We start from the raw sequence: 27,021 nt of genomic DNA on the forward strand, positions 1-27,021 counted from the left end.
GTTGAGGGAAAAGTTCCATTTTTCCTATTTAACTTGTATGCATGATATAAGGCTTGAGTTTGCATCTTCTAATTTTGTTTTGGTCCCTGTGTTATAGCCATATGGCCAATTTAGTCCACGTGTTTTTTATTTGACTAATTTCATCCTTGTGTTAAGCCAATTAAAGACATTTCATTCAATTTCTTTTAAAAAAAATTTATAAGAAAAATCATATGATAAATAATTACCCTTTCTCTTTACAAAAAAATGCAAATTAATGAGAAATAACACATAAGAAATAAAATTTCCATTCTGAAAGGTGATTAAGGTTGTGACATAGAAAATAGAGGGGGTAATGCTAGGGAGGAGGTCCAAGAGTTGGGAGGAGAATAATTTTTCTTTTAATTTTTAATTTCATTTCATTTTAAATATTTTAAATCAAATAAATTATAATTTTACAAATAAGTTTATAATAATTTATAATGTATAAAATGTTCTTAATTGGCTAACGGAGATACACATAAGAATCAAATTGACCAAATTGAAATAGGGACTGAATTGACCCAATGATTAAAACACAATGACATTTTAACATTTAAGCCTTTTCTTTTCTCCTTTAGAATTCCCTTCTTAAAAATGTAATAACTTCTTGCTCATTGAACATAATCCAATTAAATCTTTTAGCCTAGGATTGCAAACATTGATAAGTAAAATCCGGGGTGCAAAAAAAAAAAAAACAAAAGAAAAAAAAAGAGGCAACAAAGAGTATTTATGGCCTTTTAGCCCTAACGACAGTTAGTAAAATATGGAGCGTGTATAAATGTGAAAATATACGTAAGTGTATTATTCGAAAAAAAGTATGTTAAAAAATAGGGCGCTATACATTTGGGGACAAAAACCTTCATTATATCTAAAGAAACTCTACTAATTTTTAAACAAGTCAATGAGAGACAAAAATATGGAATCAACTAAAGCCCATCCTCAAAACATGGAAACAATGTTTTAAATACCAATCATACCCCTAAGGCTTTAGGACTGCTAATAGAACCCAGCCTTCACAACTCCAACAAAATTAATATGTGCCATAAGCTCAACCCGTTTTGGACGATTTGTAAGATCCCACATCGACCAACGGAGAGGGGGTGATGTGCCTTATTTGTACATGCTTTGCTCCTTATAGAACGAGGAATTTTGGGAACTCATTGACTTTGGATTTCATCGGAACTCCGAAGTTAAGTGAGTTCGGGCGAGAACAATCCTAGGATGGGTGACCCACTGGGAAGTTTTCGTCTAAGTTCCTATAAACAAAACCATGAGGGCGTGGCCGGGGCCCAAAACGGACAATATCATGCTATGTCGGAGTCGAAACTAGGATGTGACAAAATGGTATCAGAACCACTTTGCTGTTCGGTTTGGATGTGCCGGCGAGGATGCCGGGTTCCCCTTAAGTGGGGTGGATTGAAAGATCCCACATCGACCAACGGAGAGGGAGTGATGTGCCTTATATGTACATGCTCCCCTCCTTATACCACGAGACCTTTTGGGAACTCACTGACTTCGGATTTCATCGGAACTCCGAAGTTAAGTGAGTTCGGGCTAGAGTAATCCTAGGATGGGTGACCTACTAGGAAGTTCTTGTCTGAGTTCCCAGAAACAAAACTGTGAGGGTGTGGTCGGGGCTCAAAGCGGACAATATTGTGTTACGACGGAGTCAAGACTAGGATGTGACATTATTTCTGCAGAATCAATTTTGAAACTATATGTAGAATCAATTTTTATCCTTTATTACTAGAATCAGTTCAATTTGTCTTCAACCATTTTTGCAGACTCAGTTCAACCCCTCCTCGACCATTTTCGCAGAATTAGTTCAACCCCTCCTCGACCATTTTAAGGTTATGGTTTCTCACCTACAGTAAATAAATTTATGACTTGATTGTTGGTTATTTTTCTATATTGTTTGATTTCAACTCTATACATTTGATTGTTTATTAATTTGATCATATATTAATTTTAAGTCCCATGAGGTTTTGCCTCACGCCTCAAGGCTTTCGTCTACGTGAGGTTATCCATGAAGCATTTTGACTTTATATGTTTAGAATTTAAAATAACATGCAATTTAACAAATCAATAAGAAATGTATGGAAAATAGAAGTAGTTTTGAAAATACATACATACACGTATAATGCGAATATTATATGTTATGACCAGTCCCAATTTTGTTGTAATTTAATTTCCAAAATTATATAATGACGAAAATCCCTGAGTGGCTGAGTGAAAATTTTAGGTGGACATTCAAGCTCAATTCATATTTTATCTCTTTTCTTGTTATATTTTTGTAGTACTCGTCGATATGAATTCATAAGTGCAAAATAATTGATATTTAAAATTAAAACGAAGATTTTGCGAAACTCGGACGAGTTGAGGATGTTGATAACTTATCTAGGCACTTTTTGTTTTGTTCCATATGGCAGTCGGTTGTGTCAATGGGACCCACGTTTCCCCATCCTCGCAGCTCACACTTCTCTCTCTCTCTCTCTCTCTCTCTCTCTCTCTCTCTCTCTCTCTCTCCCCCTCCCCCCGACTCTCTGCCTCCACTCTTTCTCTTCTTCCCCCAGTTTCTCACAGACAAAACATTCGTCATTCGTAAACAAATCGGACTACTAAACCACCACATTTTCATACCCTCACCACCACGAACTCAAATTTGAGTTTCGTTTCGTGAAAAACCGAGCCCAAAGGCTCTGACTCGAACTCCAACACAGGCTCACTTTCTCGGCGAGTTTCTCTCTATCTCCAATGATGGTAAGACTTCTAATTACCACCGTTCTCTCGATCGTGTTGAGTACTTTCAAATTCTGGTATGGGTTGTTGAATATGGTGAACTTTTGACACAGATCGAGGAGGAAAAGCCGGCTGCAGTTTTCAACGAAGTTGCATTCCCCCGACAGCATTCTTGGCCTAATCTCGTCGATTTAGACAAGTTTGAAGTCACCAACCAATCAACTTCCCATCGTACCTACACTCAGATTCAAGCAATTCGTGCTCGGATCTACCTCAGAATCAAGGAATCCTAAAACTCCGGTTTAATCCTAACTTCTTTGGACAGTTTCAGGCCGCCTTTCGACTAGCTATAATCTTGTTCCTCTCCTTCCAAGCTTTATTTTGACAAAAAGATCGTGAAAAATGGTTCAAATTTGTCCCTGTTATGGCTCTATGAGAATTCCGGCGACAAACCCTGTTTCTAGCGAACCAGATGGTGGCGGCCGGCGCCTCCGACAATTGCCGCAAGGGAGAAGTAGGGCTGGAAAATTTTCCCGAAAATTCCAAACCAAACAGAAAAAAAAAAATTTCTGATTCCATACTGAAAAATTCCCTAGCCGATAATATCGAAATTTTTGGATCCATACTGAATCGATCCCGAACTTTTTTATACGAGAATTGGGATGATATATTCAATGATTTGGAAATTCGGAACCGAACCAAAAAAATATATATTTGTTTTGGTTACATTGATGTTGAATGTTGAAAATAAGTAGTTTGATAGTAAACTATATTAGAAACAAAAGTATGAAGTTAAGTAGTTTAAAACTTTGGAACATCAATTTGACTTGGTATACATGAATTGGTATGAAATTTCAAATTGGTATGAGGTAAAAAGTCTATAGCCCAAAAATCTCAAATTTCAACCCAAAAACCCAAAAGCCCAAATTGAAAATCCAATTCTGATCCATCCCAAAATATTGACAACATTTCGGGAATCCTGAAAGTTGGGAATACCTAAATTTCAGTTTGGGATTGGTTTTCAAATTCCTGTGCCGAAAATTTTCGGTTTGGGATTCAGATCCCATTTTCGATTTGGGTTCCCATACTGAACCACCCCAAAGTAGGAGGTGACATGTATATTCTTTCACAAGGATGAAATATTTCCTAACGCTGTTACCATATTCTGTTAACGGTAGGTATATTCTTTCATCGAAATATTCCTTGATGTCGACAGAATATTCCATTTGGTGATGAAATATTTTGTCCAGGCGCGTGTCGGCGCATGAGTCCAGTTTAAATACTTTCAACCCCATTTTTTAGCAAACAAAGGAAATTTGGAGAGTTTTCCTTAGTATTTACGAATTTTGGGTAGTTTAACGATTAATATAATGGTTTCTTATGTAGGAGGGACTTATCCCGTGGGTTACATGAGGATGATATTTATTACCAAAATAGTTGATTGATTTAAAATATATGGAAGATTAAACGATATATAAATTAGATTTTTTTTATATTTAGATGATAATAAAGAAAATAAACGGTTCCGATAATGATTGTTCAACGTTAAAAGTTTGTTAATAATAAATGAAACGACAAATAAGTTTCCCCTTAAAAGAACAAAAGCATTATCCTTGGTGCCATATATGCAGCACCTGTGCCCACCACTGTTCAAACAATTAATTTGGTAAGTGTATTGTTTTTCTTAGAAGCGTGTCCAAAAATTTCTTCCTTCGTGTACAAAGCAATCAAAGTAAGGCATAGAAAAAGAACCTATGGACCCTTTCCATTGAACTTAATACAAAAATTGAAGATAGTTGGAAAATTATTCAAGACGACTTTAACTCAGTCGGTCAACTGGTCCATGTAGCCTGCACTACACGGTGAGCCAGGGTGGGGGCCACTTTGTCCCTGAACTAACGAATCCGGATTATTTTTGTGAGGATTTCGAAAATCGGTTAATTTTTTTTATTCATTGCACGTTATGCGGTAATAAATTATTTTAAATATTTTTATTTAAAATTAAATACAAACAGTACTTGACAAAAATTGACCATACAATTTACGATAACAAATACGATTCACATATTCACAGGATTCCCACCAATAGGATCCGAAGAGGATCTTGTTGGCTGGACTAACCACATGATTCCACGTCAGCAGATAATGACTCACACTTTACAACAGTACTTGAAGAGCTAGATGGATATTTCAGCTCATGCAAAATTATAATAATTAAACTCTTATTTTTTAATTTTTTATTTTTTTGTCAAAGCATTTTTAAAATTGAATTTCCTCTCCTAGCTAGCTCGTTATTGTAACCATGGCAAGGCCTTTACCAGGGTTCCCCATGGCCTTTTTTTCTTCACATTTTATCTTCGTGATCCCCATCTCATTTTTCGCAATATTTTCCATCTTGATCTTCCTTTGTGCTTCTGCTAAGAAATCGGAAGAGGAAACGGAGGAAGTGATCATAGACTTCGAGTCAAAAGACGTAACGTTTGTGGCCGAGTTAAATAGAAAGATCAGTAGCTAAGCGGTTGCGATGACGAAGATGATTTCTTGGAGGAAAGTTAGAGGCAGCAGCAGAAGAAGATTATGAAAGATAATGATAGGAGAACATTGTAGTCCGCTGAATTTTTCCTGAAAAATTGTTTACGATTCTGACGGGAACCTTCTCTCCGATTCGCAGCGTGAGAATCCTTAGTACTGGCACTTACGAAGGGCCAACATGTGGTATTAGAACCATTCAATTTCAAACCCTAAACTCGAACTTGTAAATGTTAAATTGACATGAATCTTCCGCTGCTAATTCTGTAACAAAAGTCTTGATTTTCATGCAAAAGATTAACACTTTCTGCATGAACATGATTTAATATAGTACAATTTTTGATTATTTGAAAGTTAATAATCATCATTTGTATCAGTTTTTCCACACCGTAAAGTAAATAGATTAACATGTTTGTTTCTCTTCCATACATAAATGGAGTTTTCTCTTACCTTCACTTATTCTGATGAATTGAAGAAACTGATGCAAATATATATCATATATATATGATGATACAGACACTATAAGATTAACCCATACACACACACACACACACACACACGCACTATAAGATTAACCCAATCTTTACACCAAAGTGTTAGACTAGGTCTAATGATATTAGTGTTTCATATTGGGTACTCAGAAAGCAGTTTATGTTAACGAGTAAAGAAATTTCTAAAAATTTATTTGCCGGGGTTGCTGAGGCATAGTCATCGATGAAAATCATGTGACTGTGTAACTCTTCTTGCCCAAACCTGTTGCTTTACATACAATCATGTGCTTTATACTTGGCTATGCAAATTTGAAAAGCATACACAGATATATACAGGCAGTCTTTTGCCCTAAATGTGCGACTGGCTCTATTGTTCAAGTGTGACAAGGAAATTTTTCTTGGTTCTTGATCACAAAAACACATGGATTTTCAAATCAAATTGTAATGTTGTGCATGTTTTAACATGTTAAATCTTGACAAGATTGAAAAGTTGAATGGAAATAACTTAAAAACTTGGAAGCAACAAGTTAAAATGAATCTGGGCATGTTGGAATTCAACATAGCTTTCAAACTTCCTCAACCATCTACATTAATTGATGAAAGTATCTACATTAATTGATGAATGCACTGCACAAGATAGAGACAATTTTGCAAAATGGGCAAGAGCAAACCAGATGTCTCTTCTCAAGTTACAAGAGGTCGGACAAAGCAGAAGTTGGAGCATATCTTTATGCACTAATTAAAAGCATGATGGAGCAAGCAGTGTTCGTGAGCATCTATTGAACTGGTTAATATTTCAAACAAACTGAATGCAGTGGAAATTGGCATCACTGATTTCTTGTTCACATGGCTCTATATTCCTTGTCTGGAGAATATGATCATATTAAGATGAACTACAATAATCAAAAGGAAACATGAAGTATAATGAACTTATTTCAATTTGCTGTCAAGAAGAGGAGAAAGTGAAGAAATCGAAAGCTGAGACGTTGGAATTGGCAAATCATGTCAATACCAGCAAGGGCAAAGGAAAAGTCATTGTTGGGAACAGAAATGAGAACTACAAGGGCAAGAAACAGTTGGGGTTTCGAAATTCAACAGGTTCTGCACTTGGTTTCAATAAACAATTCAAGAGCTCTACTGTGTCTACCAAAACTGGTGGTGCTTCCACATCCACTGGTCTGAAAGTACACAAAGCTAATTTCAAAAGATGTTTCCATTATCAGTCCACCGATCACTTGAGAAAAGGATGTCCTGGTTTTAAAGCATGGTTAATCAAGAAAGATAACAAAGTCTTTAACGCTTTTGTAATTGTTGAATCAAACATGGTTTTTATACAACACTTGATGGTTTAATACTGGTTGTTCGATTCATATAACAAACTCTTTGCATGGATTTCAAAGTCAGAAGGAGACAAGTAAGAAGCCCTAGAGTGTTTATGTTGGAAATGGAAATAAAGTTCTAGTTGAAGCAGTTGATCTTGTTAAATGAAGATTGTCATCTAGTTACATTTTGACTTTGACAATGTTCTTTATGTACCTTCAAGAAGAAGGATTTTGTTTTCTGTGACTCAATTTATTAAGATGGTTTCTCTTACAATGGAGATGGCAATTAAATAAAATTTTATCTTAAGGATCAATTTGACAATTCTATTGGCTATGCATTTTCAAACAGTGACCTTTGGTAAATTGAATGCACATACTATCAAGAATGTCTTAGTGTTGTACATTCTGCTCCAAAACGAATGCTCACTGATGATACATCTTCCATGCCTTGGCATAGAAGACTAGGGCATATAAGAGAAGATAGAATGATGAGACTTGTAAAAGATGGTGTGTTGTCAAATGTTAACCCAAATGAACCAATTCATAGACTTTTTTTAAGGGCAATACCACTAATTCAACGAACAAGATCAATGCCAAAAGAAGTAGTGATCTCTTAGAGATCGTTCACATTGATTTTTTGGTCCATTTCCAACAAGAGCAATATGTGGAAATTCTTATTTTGCACTCTTTATTGATGATTTTTCAAGATACACTTGTTTTTATCAAGCACCAAAGGATGCAATAATATATATAGGTAAAATGAGATGTATTAAAGTTAGACTTAATTAGGGTTTTATAGCCGGATTAAAAACCATGTTGGAGGGAATCTAATGATTTCAATTAAGTTTGAAATAGGACAGATATGGTTTGAACAATGACTGATGACAACCACTTCCTTAATCGGTGGAAGCAGTTATCATGATATAAATAAAGGAAATTTTATTTGGACCTAGTTATCTTATTTCTACACCTAACTAACAAGTTTTATCTACCAAACTTCCAAGTTTACCATTAAATAAATAAGAATAAGAAAAGAAAAGAAAATCAACATTGGTGTTTTTATCTCTACACCCCATAACTGGCACAACAGTGCACTCCTCCATTATTTCCGGCAATACCCACCCAAATAACAGCAAAATATTCTCTCGAGTTCTAGTATAGTTGGGTCTAAATAAAATTTCTCTATAAATATAGGGTTCGTCCCTCTTCTCGGTGCTATGTCGTTTTCTAGTTTGTATGCTTCCGCCATTGAGAGCTTGGAAACCTTTCGGTGAGTACTAGAGGAGACTAATTTTGCCTATAGAAACTCAATGTCTGTGCAGGTTAGGCTCAAAGTTTCTGCATAATTGTTTTTCATGGTTTAGTTTGATGATATATTGTCATCTCAGTCATGCATGTAGTCTAGGGTTTGGTTAAGTCGATCTCTGAAAAGGCCAACATACCTATCTCAAACAAAGAGTAGCTACCTCCCAAAAACGGCAGTACAAATAAATAATTTTAATCAAGAAAGGAACGAGCTTACCCATTCGGCAGGACTAGAACGGAACAAATGAGCACTCGATAAGTTTCTCAGACAATGGCAATTCGATGAACCCTAAGCCCTATTTGGTTATTGCGGCTGGTCTGGCCTGTCATAACGGCAATGCCATGACCAGTTTCTGTTGAAGCTTGCGGTTAGCCGAACACTCTTGCTAATACTCCTTCGATTCTCAAATGCCATGATTTCGACGGCCTTGAGCATGCGAGAAATGGTAGCTTGCAAATTATTTGGGTCTTGATTTCCCTGAGAACCAGGAGACTTCTCGGGAGGGGACTGAGGAACAGAGCCATTATTAGTCATGCTTTCGTCCGAGGTTCTACTTACCACATATATTGCTACTTAGTTTCATAGAATAAGAAGAGGTGATTCTCAGTTTACCTTTAAGACTTCGTTTCCAATGTCTGAAGACACGTGTGGAAAATTTAGGCATACAAAATTTTCATGCTATCCCACTGGGCATGCCAAAAACTATGTTGATGCCAAAACTTGAATAGAGCTCGGACTCTTGGTAGTTAACATGTATTTACCCCAAGTGTTGTTTTCGGTCTTGGTGCCATGAGATGGCTCGAGAGAAAGAGAGAATAGGCGTGCCATTGTTGGAGGATGATGACATACAACAATTGTTTGTGAGTGCAGAGGTGCGTGAAATGACTTCTAGACCAAGCAATTATGAGTCGAGTGGGACACTGATTCAACTAGGTTTATTTCTGTTCCTCAAACGAACAAGGACTTAAAATTCATTGTGAGATTGTGTGTATGCCCCAAAGTAAATAAATATAAATAGAAACTACTGAGAGGAAGGGAATGTAATCATTTAGTGATTGAGTCAAGATTACAACGTTCATTAAGGTAAAATCAAAGCCGATGGGCCAATCTACATGTCTGGAAATGTAAAGTAGTAAGACTCTAGCAAGATTCTAGCCATGAAGGGTAGGATAATACTAGAGAAGTCCACTGAGATCGTTGTCTTCAGACTAGACTGGTTACAAAACATTTGCCTCATAGAGGTTCTTGGGGTGGCTAGAATTGTACCTCAACCAAAAATCATACCATGTGGTGGCATAATGAAAATAGTTTGAGATCTTAGGGATCACACGTAGGGTTTTTCTTTGAATGAAGGCTTTAGTGTTTGTAGCTGATGAGCTGAAAACCTGGTTGTTGAAGAGCAAGTGTTTTTGTGTTGAAAAGCAGTTCTGGGTTAATTGAAGAATCACTTAAAGGTTTTGTACAACCAAAGAGATTGAATTTGACGAATATCCCAAGCTTGAAGGTCTCTGGCTCTATTTATAAGCAACGGAGAAGAAGCAGCCTCGATCATCTCGCTAAGATGGCAGAAGAGTAGATCAATCCTTAGGCACTGGTAATAATTGCAATTCCTGGTTGGTGGCCTTCGGTTATCTTTTGAGGCAATTCGAGAGGTGGTTATGTGGCATGAAAAATGTGATAAGAGTAGTAATTTTTTTTTTCAAAATTAAGACTAGGATGATTGAATTGGTTTAGGTCACTCTTTGTAGTGTTCACAACTGAACGCAATTCGAACACTGCCCCCACCGATTCAAACAATCAACACGATACTTATGCCCTGCCAAAGGTATCTAGCATTATACATACATACATATATAATGAAGTTCAGAAATTAGGGGTGCATGGGAGGCTGTGCTAGGGAAAGGGATCCTCTATGGATCTCTTTCCACCTAATCTACCTAGTCTGGGATTCGGGCCATTCAAGTTTGATTTAACGGCAACAAATAGGAGGCCCCTTTAAAAGTGATAATAACTGTAGCCATTGGATCAAATTTGAATGGTTCGGATCCCGGAGTAGATGGGTTAGGTGGAAAGGGATTAAGAGAGGATCCCTTTCCCTGTGTTGGGGTGTTTTGGAAAGGTGTTAGTCTTTGTGTGTATTTTTGGAAGAAATGTGGTGAATTTAGAAAGGTTTAAATTTTAAAATTTTAACCAAGTGTAGAACAAAGTTGGGGTAAACTTAGATGAAAAGTGGTTATGTGATTGTATTTCTAATGAAAAAATTGGCAATTAAAATTCTGAATTAGTTAAATTAAAATCATGTGATGTTACATACTAGCCCATATCCGGATATCATGCGAATTTTCCTTTCTTAGGTAATCTAGTTTAGAATTAAAAGGTAAAATTTGAATGGTTAATTTTGTATCAATAAAAATATTAAAATACTAAAATTTGAACGAATGATCCTCCGAAAAACTCGAAACTGACTGGATCTCCTTATTTTCTTTGATAGCTATATATGTTGTGGTTGTGGAAGTCCAACTTTATTTAATGTTGTTGGATTTTGGTATCTTGTGTGGTAATATGTTTAGTAATTGAACCTCGAGTTTGATTTAGTTTGTCTCCCAACCTATTGGTGCTCATTCATGTGTATATATACGTGTAAATAATTCCTGTGGAACAAAACTTTTGAAATGTCCCCAGTGCGTGAAAGCGAAACTCCTGAAGATAAGGTGGTCGAAATCCTGTCTAGGTTGCCGCCCAAGTCTCTGATGCGATTCAAATGCACACGCAAGTCTTGGTGCACTCTCATCAATAGTTCAAGCTTTGTTGCCAAACACCTTAGCAATTCCGTAGACAACAAACTCTCATCCTCCACCTGTATCCTTCTCAACCGTTCTCAGATGCCGGTTTTCCCAGACAAAAGTTGGAAATATGAAATTTTATGGTCCATGATTTATCTTTCCATTTATAGTGATGAGCACAACCATCATTATGATGTTGAGGACCTAAACATACCGTTTCCATTAGAAGATCATCATCCTGTACAGATTCACGGTTATTGCAATGGGATTGTCTGTGTAATAGCAGGGAAAACTGTTATTATTTTATGCAATCCTGGAACCGGGGAATTCAGGCAACTTCCCGATTCATGCCTTCTTGTACCCCTTCCCAAGGAAAAATTCCAATTGGAGACGATTTTTGGAGGATTGGGATTTGGTTATGATTGCAAAGCTAAAGAATACAAGGTTGTGCAAATTATAGAAAATTGTGAGTATTCAGATGATGAGCGAACATTTTATCATAGTATTCCTCTTCCTCACACGGCTGAGGTATACACCATAGCTGCTAACTCTTGGAAGGAGATTAAGATTGATATATCAACTAAAACCTATCCTAGTTCTTGTTCAGTGTACTTGAAGGGATTTTGTTATTGGTTTGCAAGCGATGGCGAGGAATACATACTTTCATTTGATTTAGGTGATGAGATATTTCATAGAATACAATTGCCTTCTAGGAGAGAATCCAGTTTTAAGTTTTATGATCTTTTTCTGTATAATGAATCCATCACTTCTTATTGCTCTCATTATGATCCAAGTGAGGATTCTAAATTATTTGAAATATGGGTAATGGACGATTATGATGGAATTAAGAGTTCATGGACAAAACTCCTAACAGTTGGACCCTTTAAAGGCATTGAGTATCCATTGACACTTTGGAAATGTGACGAGCTTCTTATGCTTGCCTCCGATGGAAGAGCCATCTCTTATAATTCTAGTATAGGAAATCTCAAGTATCTTCATATTCCTCCTATTATCAATGAGGTTATTGATTTCGAAGCTCTTAGTTATGTGGAAAGTATTGTTCCGATCAAGTGAGTTGAGGGCAAAGTTTCATTTTTCTCCTTTTAATTTAATTTGCTTTGTGGTCTTTGTAGTATGTTTGCTTATCAAGGGCTACCATTAGTTTTTGTGATTTCCACGCTTGTAATGTTTTTGAAACCTTTAATTTTTGTGATTTCCACATTTTGTAATTTTGAAAGTGTACCATAACTATCTTTTTGGAGTTAATTAATAATTTATCAATACCCTTTTTTTTTGTTTTTTGTTTTTGTTTTGTTTTTGTTTTTTTTTTGGAAATTCCCTTCTTAAAAACCTTATAAGTTTTTACTCATTTAATATAATCAAGTTAACCCTTCTACCGTAGGCAGAACTGCTCTCTTAAAGTGTTTATTTTGAGGACATGATATCCTTTTTCATATGAGCCCTAGATTAATCTAATGGTGACCTTAATGTTGACAAGCAAGATCTGTTGAAAAGTTTTCAATTCAAATCAATTAAAAGGAGTTTTCAGTACCCGGTCGATACATTTTTGAAGGGGCGTCTCATTGTCAAGTGTAAGAATGTCCAGTGTCCATGGTGGATTTTCGGATACTAAAAATGTAGTGAGGAGTTTAGGATTGCCAAATGTGAAGTCTCCCACAATGTGATTTGGCTTTGTTGAAGGACCATCACCCACAAGTCAACATGCGGCTTACTGGTCACATGATGAGGGAAAAGTTCAATGATCCCGATATGGTGTACAGTGCCAAAGATGTTGTGCATGATGTTAAAACCAATCTCGGGGTCACAACAGTCAGCATCTCGGGCTAGACGACTGACATTGTCATCAAGTTGCGGTTCACCTAAGGACTCATATGCCAAGGTTCTCACCTACTGAGCCAAATTTGAGAGGCTAAATCTGGGGAGCAAGACAACCATCTTAACCGATGGAGACCATTCTTTTTGGTACTTTTTTCTTTGCAATTGATGCGTCAATCAGGGGTTTCTTGTCATGGATGCGGACATGTATTGCGGTTGATGCATCTCACTTGAATTCAAAGTACAAAGGTATCCTCTTAGTCGCGACAGCATTCGACTATTACCGCAACATCTACCCTTTGGCTTTCGGCATAGGCGACATAGAGAACAATGATTGCTGGAAGTGCTTTTTCAAGCAACTCCATGGAATGACTGGGAATGTATTGAATTTGGTTATAATTTCGGATTGCAACGCAAGCATCGCAAACGTGGTCAATAAGGTTTCAAAAAACATTAACATGTTTATACATGTATCACTTGAAAGGGAATATCAAGGCCAAGTTTCGCCTAAAAAAGAAGGGCAACTTTTTCTACCACTACAACAAGGCAGTAAAATCCTATTCTCGTGCCGAGTTCGCATACACTTCGTCAAGATCAAAGACTTGGTAGCATAATACCTAAATGATGTGGGTGTGGAAAAGTGGTTATGGGCTCGAATGAATGTAATGACCACTAACATTACTAAGAGCATTAATACAATGTTGCACTTGGCGAGGGAGCTGCCCATACTTTATTTGATCGATTTCATTAGGTGGTGTTGCAAAAATGGTTTTGACAAAGGCGGGATATAACACGTATGACCACTACCACGTGCCCCGGTCTCGGTGAGAAAAAAAACATAAGAAAAAGGGTATAGGATGTAAGGCACATGCGTCTCCATAAAGTAAGTGACATCGAGTTTCATGTTTACCACACGAATAGTGAAGCCGTGGTTGATATACGTAACAAGACTTGCATTTGCCGAAAATTTGATCTCGAGCAACTGCCCTGCAAAACACACCATTGCAGCTTGCTTATTTGCAAACTGCAACTTCTATGAGTTGGCTTTGACCTATTACAGTAGTACAATGTGAGAGGTAGCTTATTCTGATTCCACATACTTAGTATTCCCCGCTTTGTAATGGAACTCAAAACTGTAGCCGAAAGCAAGTTAATCCTACCTTCGACAAGGAAGGCACTGGTCGTAAGACCCAAGAAGCAGCGTATCCCGTCACAAGGAGAACATATAGTCTATTGGAAATGCAAGCATCGCCGGAAGCTTGGTCATAACCAACAAACTTGCAGGAAACTTGTTGATATCCCCAAAACCACATAATTGTTTCCCTTGCATAAGGTGCCCTGTAGTGTGCATGTATTTTGCATGTCATGGTATTTTTGGATTAAAGTGTTTATTTTTTAAAAATGGTAGAAGCAACTCCTTGTGCATGGGTTATACATATACTGTGCATGCATTGAGTTGTGCATTTGTTGTGCAAATAAGAAGTATATTCAGTTGTCATGTTTATAACCCAGATTGAATGGGGATGGGGTTTGTGTGAGAAAAGGATATTTATACACCATGATCTGGATGAAAACCCATTGGGTCATATTAAGTGGCCGAATAAAACCCTAATTAAAACCCTTTTTTTAATTTTTTTTAACATATTATTATTAAACATTTATGAGTTGACATGAGAAGAAAGAACATCTTACACATTTACATGGTATGCACACCTCAAGTAGGTTAAGATAAGACATAAAGGTGAGGTCATGTACAACACATGTACAACTCATCTACCTTGTCTTATCAATAAGGTTATGATGCCAACTAATACATTTACAAACAAACCATGGAAGCCCAATTTTGCTAACCAATTTCCACTTTTTAGATTGGGATTTACACAACTATAAGCATGGTGCCTTTTCCAATAAAAGAAACCTTAAAATAATGGGGTAAGTATCATTCTCTTTGGTGCCAATTCTTGAGGAGGTCCCAAAGCGTACAATACATTGCTCTTTATCACATTTTTGTTTAAAAAACTATGGAAAGTATCCCACCAAGGTATTTTTTTGGCGCCATGTATCCATCCTTTCTCTAGGGAACCAGAACAATTTCTTAGCGCCAATTTTTTGCCTATTTCATAGGCAATCGCATATCCAACCACAACATTTCACATTACTAACTCCACACATGCGCGCGCACACACACTAGCACTAACACATTGCAAACTTCATCACATAATCAGCCTCCATGCTTGCAATGTTCAATAGTGTTTGATTATATGACACCGACCGGGGAATCCGACCACGAGAACGAAATCATCAGCAACTTCAATTTTAATGCGGCAAACCTCGTGGCTAAGGAACATGCCACCGTTTTCAAGACTCTGATCATCGACATTGAAAAGGAAAAAGAGGTACGTATGGCAATAATTGAGCTGTTCAAGTCTATCAAGGACGACCACAGACTCCGAGCTCGGAGGAACCTCTTCAAGGTCAGACTCCTGAAACTTAAATTGAAACACTGTTTATATGAGGATAATGTTAGCCGGTTCAACGTCTCCAAGGAGCTGGAAATGAAGAAGAAGAAAAAGGCTTATGAGGGAGGAGTTGAGTTATTTCGGGCGTACGTCAATCTTCACAACAGTGCCAAGGCCAACAAGGATTGGCTTGATGTCGACGTGATCGAAAAGTGCAGCCTCCTTCGTAGGCGTTTGTTCTAGGTGTGGCATTGGCCATCTTTTTTTGTAGACTATAAAGGTCCATTTTTTATGTAGTCTTCCAAAGTTGAAACTTACAGAGACCTTCTCAACTTGCTGCACCATTGTCCTTCTTGTTAAATTGGGACATTGGTGCATCAAGATAATACTTTTGATCACTTTGATGTAATATGCATTGCCACTCATTGTAATGAAAGGGGATTAACGACTACTTCCACTTTTATTTTTTGCCATTTAGTGTACCATGCTTTCAGTTATTCTTAAAAGAACTAAAGAAATTTTTGACAAAAACTAAAGAACTGCAGAAACTATACGAAATTCTACCTAGACAACTTGTACATATCATGTGCATATGTTGTGCACACAATGTCTATACTATGTGCATACGATGTGCGTACGAGTATATGGTACATGCATGGAAAACTTGTATGTAATGTGCACGGGAAGTGCATAACATGTGCACCAAAATTACAAATACTAAATTTTCACAATTTTTCTAGATAGGAAATTCAAACCACCGCCAAAATTTGGGGCCCAATTTTGAATTTTGGGAAACATACGAAACACACCTCAATTTTTTTTTTAAATTTAATTGTCCTTTCATTTTGGTGATTTTGTGCATATAAAAGGAAACACAAAACACCTCATTCTCTCATCCCTATAAGGAAGAAATATATACCACAATCAAGCAATAAAACCTTCATCTTCCTGTTCCGAGCCTTGCTCCCCTCGTACCTCACCCTATAAATCTTCTTATTCCTGTTCTCACTCATGTTCACCTCCCTCTTCCCCTGGATGGATGACATAGGCTCGTTTGAGCCATATGAGCTTGGAACAATTGTATGGAGGATTACTAAGCACAAGGAAAATCATGCAAAGAACATCGCATCCTTGAAGCGGGAATTAAAAAATGGCTTGTCAACCTGTGCAGATGTTAACAGCAAAAAAGATCATCTCATTCAAAGCATATAAACACGCATTGCGCGAACAATACAAACAAGGCTTTCAATCGGGACTCAGTGAGGGGTTTGAAATATTTCGCCACTATGCAATCAAAGTGGATGTCAACGGGAAGTGGGTGACCGTTGACTACTACAAGGCACTTGTCGTTGGGGCCACTTGCCAGGGATAATTTAATTTGAACTCGTCTAAATTGAAACTACAATTTATTGGGATTTATGTACTCACTGTTGATTGGGACGATGATGGCAACGCTTCCAGGTATGTGTGGTATCCCTTCTTCGACTTCCCTTTTGGTTCAAATGAAGTAGTGACCTCAGAGTTATGATCAACATTTGCAACACCTTTACTTTCTTCCTCCGGTGTTGCATCCTTACCAGCCTCAACATCATCAAACATGACGTTCCAGTAAGGCGCCATCGTTTCTTCCTCGATCGAAGTAATCAGGTGGACAATAATGTACATCAGACAAAATCAGTGTTGCATACCTAAGTACAACCTATTCGTAACACAAAATTCATTAAGTTTATTAAAATTGAAACAAACACGTATCGATTTTTGTGCAAAAAGACTGTTCTTCAGCTTATGATGGGACAGATTTAAGTTGGTCCCAATGGAAAATCCGGGGCAATAATTGAGGGTTCTCTATGCGCACCCTCACATAGTTTTTGGACCTTAAGCACAACAAAGTTTCAAACAACTAGATCTTCAAATTTTAAAGTGATAATGTCAATAAGTTACAGAGGAAACGAATGCAAAAGTGCGTTCAACTTATAACAACTAAATAAAAGGGAAATTGCCTGAAAAACATATGGATCGCACCCCCCGATTTCTCTACAACTTTTTCTTTTACAACCTTGTGGCAGGTCAAAGTGGCTGTGGATATGCTTGGCTCCAACACCTGGAATGATATGGATTGGGAGGGATATGTCTCCCATTTTTCTTCATCATCTACCAATTGAAGCAGGTGGTAGTCAATAGCTGACTCATTTTCTTGCCCAAAACAACAAAGTGGGCAAAGTATAGTAGGCTAAGCTTGTATGTATCTTTTGGATGCTGGTACATGTTGAATTGATCCTCCAATTGTTTCAGGGTTATCTTTTTATTCCCTTAAAATAGATGTCTCTAAGACAACATTCATCTTCCTTCTCTTTTGGTTGGGGGGGGGGGGGAGGAATTCTTCGAAACTAAGTACCATCACCAAGTCGCGGCATATTCCCAAAAAAGGAGGGAGATGGAATCATCACTCACTCTATCCTTAATAGCCCTAAGGATAGAGTAGTGAGTGAGCTGCCTAAACCAATCAACGTAGTCCACATCAACCAAGTGGTTAGAACACGAAGCGTCAAATATTACCTAGATACCCTGAGGCGTATGACAGATAGGAGATGGTTGCAGGAAACACCTCATCAGGTGGACACATAAGTTCTGTCAGAGACACAGATTTGATTTTTGACCTGCAATATTTAGAACATAAGCAAATGAATTAAATAAGATAAGCATGCACACATGATATGCACAATATATGCATATTTCCTGGCTTGATTAAACGAGTTCATCAACCAAATACAACCAAGTATGGCCAACATCAATGCGTGCACTGAATATGCACAAAATATGCACATAGTATCTACCACTTCATGAACAAAATTCAATAGAATATTTGTAGCAATATCAAAAGGATATTAAAAAAATATACATATAGTATGCACAAATTTAATGAATTCATGAACCAAATTCAAACGTGCCCAACATATAGACATGCAAGGATTATGCATGCAGTATGCATGAATTGATGAACGTGTTTTAATCAATTAATTTTCACCAACCTCTAAACCAAATGCACAATACAAATTAACATAAAGAATTTAACAGTACAGAACACTAATTCGCAGCTAAAACCCAAAATTCCCAATTTTACAAAACCTAGGTTCAAATAATGAAATTTCATTTCAAAACGTACCTCTTTTTGGATTTTTCCATTGAAATCTTTTGGAAAGGATGTGCAAATGCTAGGGTGGAAACTTTTTCAAATATTTCGAAAGGATGTGCAAATGCACAACACACCTCCTAAATATATAGAGTGGACATAAAAGGTTGCGTTGGTCGGAAATTTGGGTGGAAAAGGGTTGCGTTAGCCGGAAATGGGGTGGAAAAGACCTGCGTCAATAAAAAATGGGGTGGAAAAGGGTCGTGCCGTTTGAAGTTAGGGTTCTTGGAGCTAAGGGTTAGTTGTTATAGCCCAAAATGACACGAAAACCGTCTTCAACCGAAGGCTAGGCCAAAGGGCTCGTAGGACCCATCGGGCCATAATTGGAGAATCATGCTAACCGGCTGGCCTAAACCAGCCAGCCAGCTAGCCCCGGCCGGTTTAACATTTTGAATCCTAACGGCTACTTACTGACGTCATGCAGACGTAAGCTAGCCGTTAAATTTGAATTTTTTTTTTTTTTACAATTTTTTTTAAATTAAAAATTATATATATTTTTTCTTATAACTTCCTAAGCCATTAAACAACATTAAATAACATTAAGTAACATTAAACAATATTAAACAACATTAAATAACATTAAGTAACATTAAACAATATAAAACTTAAATAACGTTAAAAAAAACATTTAATAACATGAAACTTAAAGAACATTAAAAAAAACATTTAATAACATGAAATTTAAACAACATTAAAAAAAACATTTACCAAGATAAAATTTAAATGCCTACTCCATTCTTCTGTTGGCCTAAAGATGTGCAACAAGATCTTGTTGCAGGTACTTGTTTGTAGCACACAAGCGTGTCATCTTATGGCACCTTATGTACTCATTTAAAGAGATATTACCAGGTCTTGGACTCAAAGGCAAATTAGGGCCATCATGTATTTTTGCACGAGCCTTTCTTAACCTATTTAGATCCTCTTGGTTGTCATCAAACTCTCCATCAATATACCCATCTCAATCATCCTCCACAATCATGTTGTGTAATATGATGCATGACATCATGATGGAGTTCAAATTTTCTTGACTCAACCCTCTTGCCGGTTCCTTAATGATCTTCCACCGTGCTTGTAGAATACCGAACGCTATCTTAACATCTTTCCGGTATTCCTCTTGGTGTAAGGTAAACCACCTTGCGGTGTCATTCGCATGGTTTGCAATTGCTTGGACAAGTGTCGTCCACTTTGGGTAGATGCTATCTACCAAGTAATACCCTATGTTGTACTGACACCCGTTGACGTAGTAGTCAAGTTGAGGTGATTTACCCTCCGTTAGATTATTGAAGAGGAGTAAACACCCAAGAACTGTAATATCATTTTGGGATCCTGGGACTCCAAAGAAAGCATGCCAGATCCATGTTCAAATGACACAACCGACTTTAACACAATAGTTGGCTTTCTCGATCTTCCGCTAAAGCCTCATTGCGTTCCGGTAGGACAATTCTTCCACTGCTAATGCATGCAATCTAATGACCCTATCATGCCCATAAAGCCATGGTCTTCAGCTTTATGAAATAGCCGATCTAGATCTGTTTGATTTGGTTGATGGAGGTACTCCTCTTTGTAAAGCTGAATAACTGTGTAACAGAATTCAGCAAGATTATCATGGCATGTAGACTCAGACATACCATATGTATCACCCATCGCAACAGTTGGGAAGGCATAGGGCAGCATTCAGAGTGCAATAGTAAACTTTTGATGAGGTGAAAAACTAGAGCGGCCTGATTTGTCCAGTTTCTATCGAGAGTATGGACTGACATGTTGGTGCTCAAAGACATGACGCCTCATTCGGAAGCGACTTTTGAAATCCTCTTCGTTGTACACTGAGTTGGGGTTGAAGTAGTTGTTCATCATATTCTGATGTGCCATCTCTCTATTTTGTGGCTTGTAGCCACTACCAGCAATAGAGTCACCCCATTGAGGTTGTTCTTTAGTTGCCCCACACGCCATGACCCCAGCTATGGCTGCCATATATGATGCATTGCGCCATGCTTCATCTTCTTCATCGTACTCCTTATCTTCTCATCTCATATGCGCCCATTTATTTCCAATTTAGAATTGGATGAGGACCCCCAGTTGGAATCCAAAGAGAATCCAAACTTGGAATTATTGCAAACTTGAACTGAAATAGATTGAATTGAAAGAGATATTGGAGAGGGCAAAGCTGAAGGTGTGTGAATTATAAGCCAATATCCACCCTATTTATGGACATTGGAAGCTAAAGATAAGAAGTGCCACGCAAATAAAAATCCTATCTAAAATTCCCACAACCAATTACATCTCAACACGTGGCACTTGAAATCCTATCCAAAAAATTATTGAGATTACATATCGACAAGAAATCTGCAAAGTTACTCACAGATCGACATGTGGCACTCGAAATTCGAGACGTAAAATTATTGAGATTCCTTATCAACAAGAAATCTGCAAATTTACGCACAAATCGACATGTGGCATTCGAAATCCGAGACGTAAAATTATTGAGATTCTAACTCGAAAAGTTATTGACATTCCATCTCGAAAAATTATTGAGTTAGTTTAATTTAAGTAACCATATTAATTCAATTAAAATAATAAATTATGTTTGGCCCTATGACCCTTTTTGGCCCAATTGGTTGCAGATGGTTTTTTGTCACATGACTATGTTTAACCTATGGCCTTCTGGCCCCTCGGTTGGAGATAGTAAGAAATATGGCCTGGCATTGTTCATTAAAATATTAATTCCTTGGAGGGCTATATGGCTAAAACGAGCCCTTTGGCCCTCATTCAGTTGGAGATGGCCTAAGTTGGGTATATCAGGACCTACTAATTGCCCTTCAACTTTTAGGCGGTGGAGCAGTGTTTTTGAGTTTTGGGCAATATTTGTTCCCCTTACCTTCCAAGCTAGAACTGCTCTACAGAAGTACAAAAATTGGGGGTGCATGGGAAGCTGCATTAAGGTGTTTGTGGATGTGGTGTTGGTGTTTGATGGTATTTATGGAGGAAAAGTGGGTGAGATTAAATTTTTTCCAAACACATTAAAGATACAAAGAAATTTAAACTTACCAAAGCATGTTTAAAAATTTCATAATAATTCATTTACAAGTGTGAAAAATTTGAAAAAAATGCAAATGCTCGTGATCGCATCCTATGTACTTTGACAATAGGTACATCGTCATTTGAATTTTAAAGCCATACAAACCCTCAAAATAAATAAAAATTCATAATAATTAATGTACAAGTTGAAAAATTAAAGAATATATAAACGCTTGTGACTGCATCCTCTACGCTTAAACAATAGTTACGTTATCGTTTAGATTTTTTAAACCCTCCAAAATGTCATGAATAGTTTTTTTGTTTGAGCACAAAATTAATAAAAATTAATGTAAAAAAAAATAATAATACAATCACTCGTAATGACAAGTTTTACAGCTTTCGTGCAAGGCTCAACTTCGAAATGCGACACCATTATCCATAAACCCTAGATTTATATTTAACCATTGATTGTTGTTTATGCTCTATTCTTCTCACTGGATTTCATTTTTCAACTTTTCTTTTTTAAAAACAGGATCTTTAAGCGGATGCAAAAAAATCAACGGCTCAACTTTCTTTATTGTGCACAAGGTTCGAAAAGAAGCTAAGCGCTAGTCGGGCGGTGGGTTGGGGCTTAGCACCTTGGCGGCTAGGCAGGACTTAGGCGGGCGTCTAGGTGCACTAGGTGGATTTAAGTAAATGCATTATGTTTCATGTAAATAAGTATCTATTTAAAATTAAAATATATATAATTGCATCATAAAATACAAAATAGAATGACATATATATTATGAAGTATTGGAAAATAATGAAAAAATAGGGAACAAGCATATAATGTGTGTTCATTTAAGTATTCAACAAGTCTCTTACAATTTATTGAGAAAAACAAAATGCAAAATGAAAGTTATCTAGTTTCTATCTAAGTGAGTCACAACTTAGGCGAGTGCCTAGGTGGGTTTGGACAGACTAGGCGGCCTAGGCGAGCGCCTCAGCGGGTCTGGACGAACTAGGCAGGCGCCTCAACAGGTCTAGGCGGGTGCCTCAGCAGGTCTAGGTGCCCTTTCTTAAATTTCAAGCGCCTAGGTATTAATTGGGGCGCTGGCCAGCTGCCTAGTGGCTAGGCGGGGATTTTTAGAACAATGATTGTGCATATCCTTGAACATTTGATATTTTGTAGTAATGTAATAATTTCTTTTTTTTCATTAGGCTCTTATTTTGGTCTATGTGATACTTGAAAGACAAATATGTTTTTATGTTTTAAGGTACTATTGGTATGACAATGTGGTATGTAGATACTAATTTAGTATTATGTTTTTCGTTGGATTATTTATTGATTTAATAAATATTTTCTTTAAGGGTAAGGGGTTGGCTCACATTACCCATTTATTTTAACGGTGTTACGCAACACAACCCGTTAAGATATCAGATATGTCACGAAAATAACATGAACACAAAAAACACGATACAAATGCCACATCTAGTATTTCTAATGAAAAAAAAATTGGCTTAATTAATTAAAACTCGTGTAATATATGAATTTTCCTATGTTAATTAAAATTGTGATGTTGCACACTGGCCCATATACGAATATCATGCTCACCTTATCATCAATTTAACCTTAAACTAAAAAGGTAAAAATTCGAATGGTTATTTTTGTATCAATAAAAAAATCTAAAAATATAAAAATGTGAACATATGATTCTCCATAAAACTCGAAACTGACTGAATCACCACCCATTTTAGCTAAATATGTTGTGGTTGTGGAACTCCAAGTTTATTTAGTACTGTTGCACGTAGGCATCTTATGTGGTAATATGTTTGTTAATAGAACCTTGATTTACCAGGCCTTAGGGATTTGGACTTTGATTTAGTTTTGCTCTCAAACTCGTGGTGTTCTTTCCTGTGGGACAAAACTGCTAAATGTCTCAGGGGTGTGAAAGTGAAGCTCCTGAAGATAGGGTGGTCGAAATCCTGTCCAGGTTGCCGCCCAAGTCTTTGATGCGATTCAAATGCATACGCAAGTCTTGGTGCGCCCTCATCAATAGTCCTCGTTTTGTGGCCAAACACCTCAACAATTCCGTGGACAACAAACTATCATCCTCCACGTGTATCCTTCTCCACCGTTCTCAGATGCCCATTTTCCCTTACGACAGTTGGAAACGAGAATTTTTCTGGTCCATGATTAATTTTTCCATTGATAGTGATGAGAGCAACCTTCATTATGATGTTGAGGACCTAACTAATGTACCGTTATTGCAATGGGAAGACCATCATGAAGTAGAGATTCACGGTTATTGTAATGGGATTGTCTGTGTAACAGTAGGGGAATATTTTTTTTTGTGCAATCCAGCAACGGGGGAATTCAGTCAACTTCCCAATTCACGCCTTCTTCTACCCCTTCCTAGGGGAAAAGGAAAATTTGGATTGGAAACGACCGTTAAAGGATTGGGATTTGGCTATGATTGTAAAGCTAAAGAATACAAGGTTGTGCGAATTATAGAAAATTATGATTGTGAGTATTCAGATGGTGAAGAAACATATATTGAACATACTGCTCTTCCTCATACAGCTGAGGTATACACAACAACTCCTAACTCTTGGAAAGAGATTAAGATAAATATATCAAGTAAAATATTATCATTTTGTAGCTATCCCTATTCTTGTTCGGTGTACTTGAAAGGATTTTGTTATTGGTTGTCAAGCGATGACGAGGAATACATATGTTCATTTGATTTAGGTGATGAGATATTCGATAGGATAGAACTGCCTTCTAGGAGAGAATCTGGTTTTAAGCTTGACGGTATTTTTCTGTATAATGAATCCATCACTTATTATTGCACTAGTTATGAAGAGAGTTCCAGATTATTTGAAATATGGGTAATGGATAACTATGACGGAGTTAAGAATTCATGGACAAAACACCTAACAGCTGGACCCTTTAAAGGCATTGAGTTTCCATTGACACTTTGGAAACATGACGAGCTTCTTATGATTGCCTCCGATGGAAGAGCCACCTCTTACAATTCTAGTACCGAAAATCTCAAGTATCTTCATATTCCTGTTATTATCTATAGGAATAGGGTTATAGATTACGTGAAAAGTATTGTTCCAGTTAAGCGAGTCGAGGGCAAAGTTCCATTTTCTCCTATTTAATTTATATGTTTGATATATTGCTTGAGTTTGCACCTTCTAATTTTTTTTTTTTTTAGGGGCCTTTGAACTATATCTGCTTATCATGGACTGCATTTCGTTTTTGGGCTTCTCACATTTTGTAATGTGATTAAGTGTTCGATAACTATTTTTTAAAGCTAATTAATACTAAGAATCCCTTATGTTTTCATTTTTTTTCCTTTTAGAATTCCCTTCTTAAACTAATAACTTTTAATCATTTAACATAATCAAATTAAACCTTCTAGCTAGGCCTGCATTTGTGTCGTGTTTCTTGTATTCATGTCTTTTTTGTGGCATACCAATACCTTAACTGGTTGTGTCATGTAACAAGGCATTACACTACTACAATATTAGCTTTAGGTGGTGGATATTAGAAAAATCATGTCAGATAAAATATATCCGACACATCATTTAATTAGTGGCGGATATTAGGAAAATCTTGTCGGTTATATCCGACATAAAGTCCTGTCGGATATAAAAAAAAATCTTGTTGGATATTTAATATTTTTGAAGATTCTGATGGTTTTTAAGTTAATAGTTGCGGTTATAACCGACAGAAATTGACTATTTTATTATTTTACTTTATGGCGGTTATAACCGACATAAATGAAAATTTTATTATTTTAATATGTTATATTGATTAAAAATAAATAAATAAACACATATTTAAAATTATTTTTTTCACTCATGACCCTAAAGTCTAATGAACTCAATTCCCACAAGCCATAAATTTTCTGAGATAATAATAACAACAGACTACAATTTGAAGCTCTATCATTTTTGTAATAAGGATTATGCTCCCTTACAGGCAAGCAACAAGATACAAAGAAATTCAAACAATTTTTTTCAATACGTCACAAAGCACATTGTCTGGCACATAAACACACATGAACATCTGATGTACTCTATCATGTCTGATTTTATTATTTTAAAATGTTATATTGATTAAAAATAAATAAATAAACACATGTTTAAAAAAAAAAAAAAATTCACTCATGGCCCTGTCGGATATAACCGACACGAACAAAGCAAGATTTTGGACGACCACCAAAATAATCTCTGAATGTTTTTTTTATGCGATTTTTTACACATGCTATCTCGAAGTATATACAAACATATCTGACGGTTGGATCGTTAAAACTAATTTCGTAGAATGCATATCCTATCAAATTGAGAGATTTAACAAACACTTAAGAGTTAATGTTATACTTCCAATAAGTATAAAATAAGATTTAACCATTAGTGTAATTATTTTAAATTGAAGATCGAATTTATTCATTACATTCTTATAGGGTCGAGGAGTGTAGCTGTAAAAAATCATCAAAATCAGAGCTAAAATAACCGTTAAATTGTGATTTTTCGTTTGTAACCGTCCAAAACTTTTGTTCTGTTACCTAATCTCTGAATGTTTGTTTTGTGTGATTTTTTACGTATGCGATCTCAGAGTGTGTACAAACAAGTTTGACGGTTAGATCATTGAAAAAAGTTTCGTAGAATGTGTATCGTGTCAAAACGGTAGAGTAAATAAACACTTAAGAGTTAATGTCACATCCCGGCCCAGGCGGGATCACTTCTCGTGCCCGACTCCACCGTAGCACAATATTGTCCACTTTGGGCCCCCAGCACACCCTCATGGTTTTGTTTCTAGGAACTCACACGAGAACTTCCCACTCGCACGTTACTTGCTTAACTTCGGAGTTCCAATGGAACCCGAAGCCAATGAGCTCCCAAAAGGCCTCGTGCTAGGTAGGGATGAGAATATACATATAAGGATCACTCCCCTAGACGATGTGGGATCTTACAGTTAATGTTATACTTCCATTAAGTATAAAATAAGATTTTGTGGTATCCACTAGTGTAAATATTTTAAATTGAAGATCAAATTTATTCATTGCATTCTTATAGGGTCGAGGAGTGTAGTTGTAAAAAATCATTAAAATCGAAGCTAAAATAATCGTTAAATTGTGATTTTTCATTTGTAACTGTAGAAAACTTTTGTTCAGTTACGTAATCTCTGAAAGTTTGTTTTTTACAAGTTTTTACATATGCAATCTTGGAGTGTGTACAAATAAGTTTTACGGTTGGATCGTTGAAAAAAGTTTCGTAGAATGCATATCGCGTCAAAACGGTAGATTAAACAACACTTAAGAGTTAATATTATA

At 36.6% G+C, this 27,021-nt stretch overlaps 2 protein-coding genes across 2 annotated transcripts; both read left to right on the plus strand.

The window, feature by feature from the left end:
• The first annotated feature begins 11,065 nt into the window (after window positions 1–11,065).
• LOC103927238 (F-box/kelch-repeat protein At3g06240) lies at window positions 11,066–12,927 on the plus strand. The gene has a single exon (XM_009336131.3). It carries the CDS (start codon window positions 11,081–11,083, stop codon window positions 12,263–12,265), a length of 1,185 nt encoding a protein of 394 aa, XP_009334406.2. The 5' UTR covers window positions 11,066–11,080; the 3' UTR covers window positions 12,266–12,927.
• A 10,681-nt stretch (window positions 12,928–23,608) lies between these two features.
• LOC103936015 (F-box/kelch-repeat protein At3g06240) lies at window positions 23,609–24,890 on the plus strand. The gene has a single exon (XM_009345850.3). It carries the CDS (start codon window positions 23,609–23,611, stop codon window positions 24,839–24,841), a length of 1,233 nt encoding a protein of 410 aa, XP_009344125.2. The 3' UTR covers window positions 24,842–24,890.
• The last annotated feature ends 2,131 nt before the right edge of the window (window positions 24,891–27,021 follow it).

This window comes from the organism of the source record quoted next, unplaced genomic scaffold (genome assembly GCF_019419815.1).
Source record: "Pyrus x bretschneideri cultivar Hongxiangsu unplaced genomic scaffold, Pyrus_bretschneideri_v1 Contig71, whole genome shotgun sequence".
In the NCBI taxonomy this organism is placed as follows: Eukaryota; Viridiplantae; Streptophyta; class Magnoliopsida; order Rosales; family Rosaceae; genus Pyrus; species Pyrus x bretschneideri.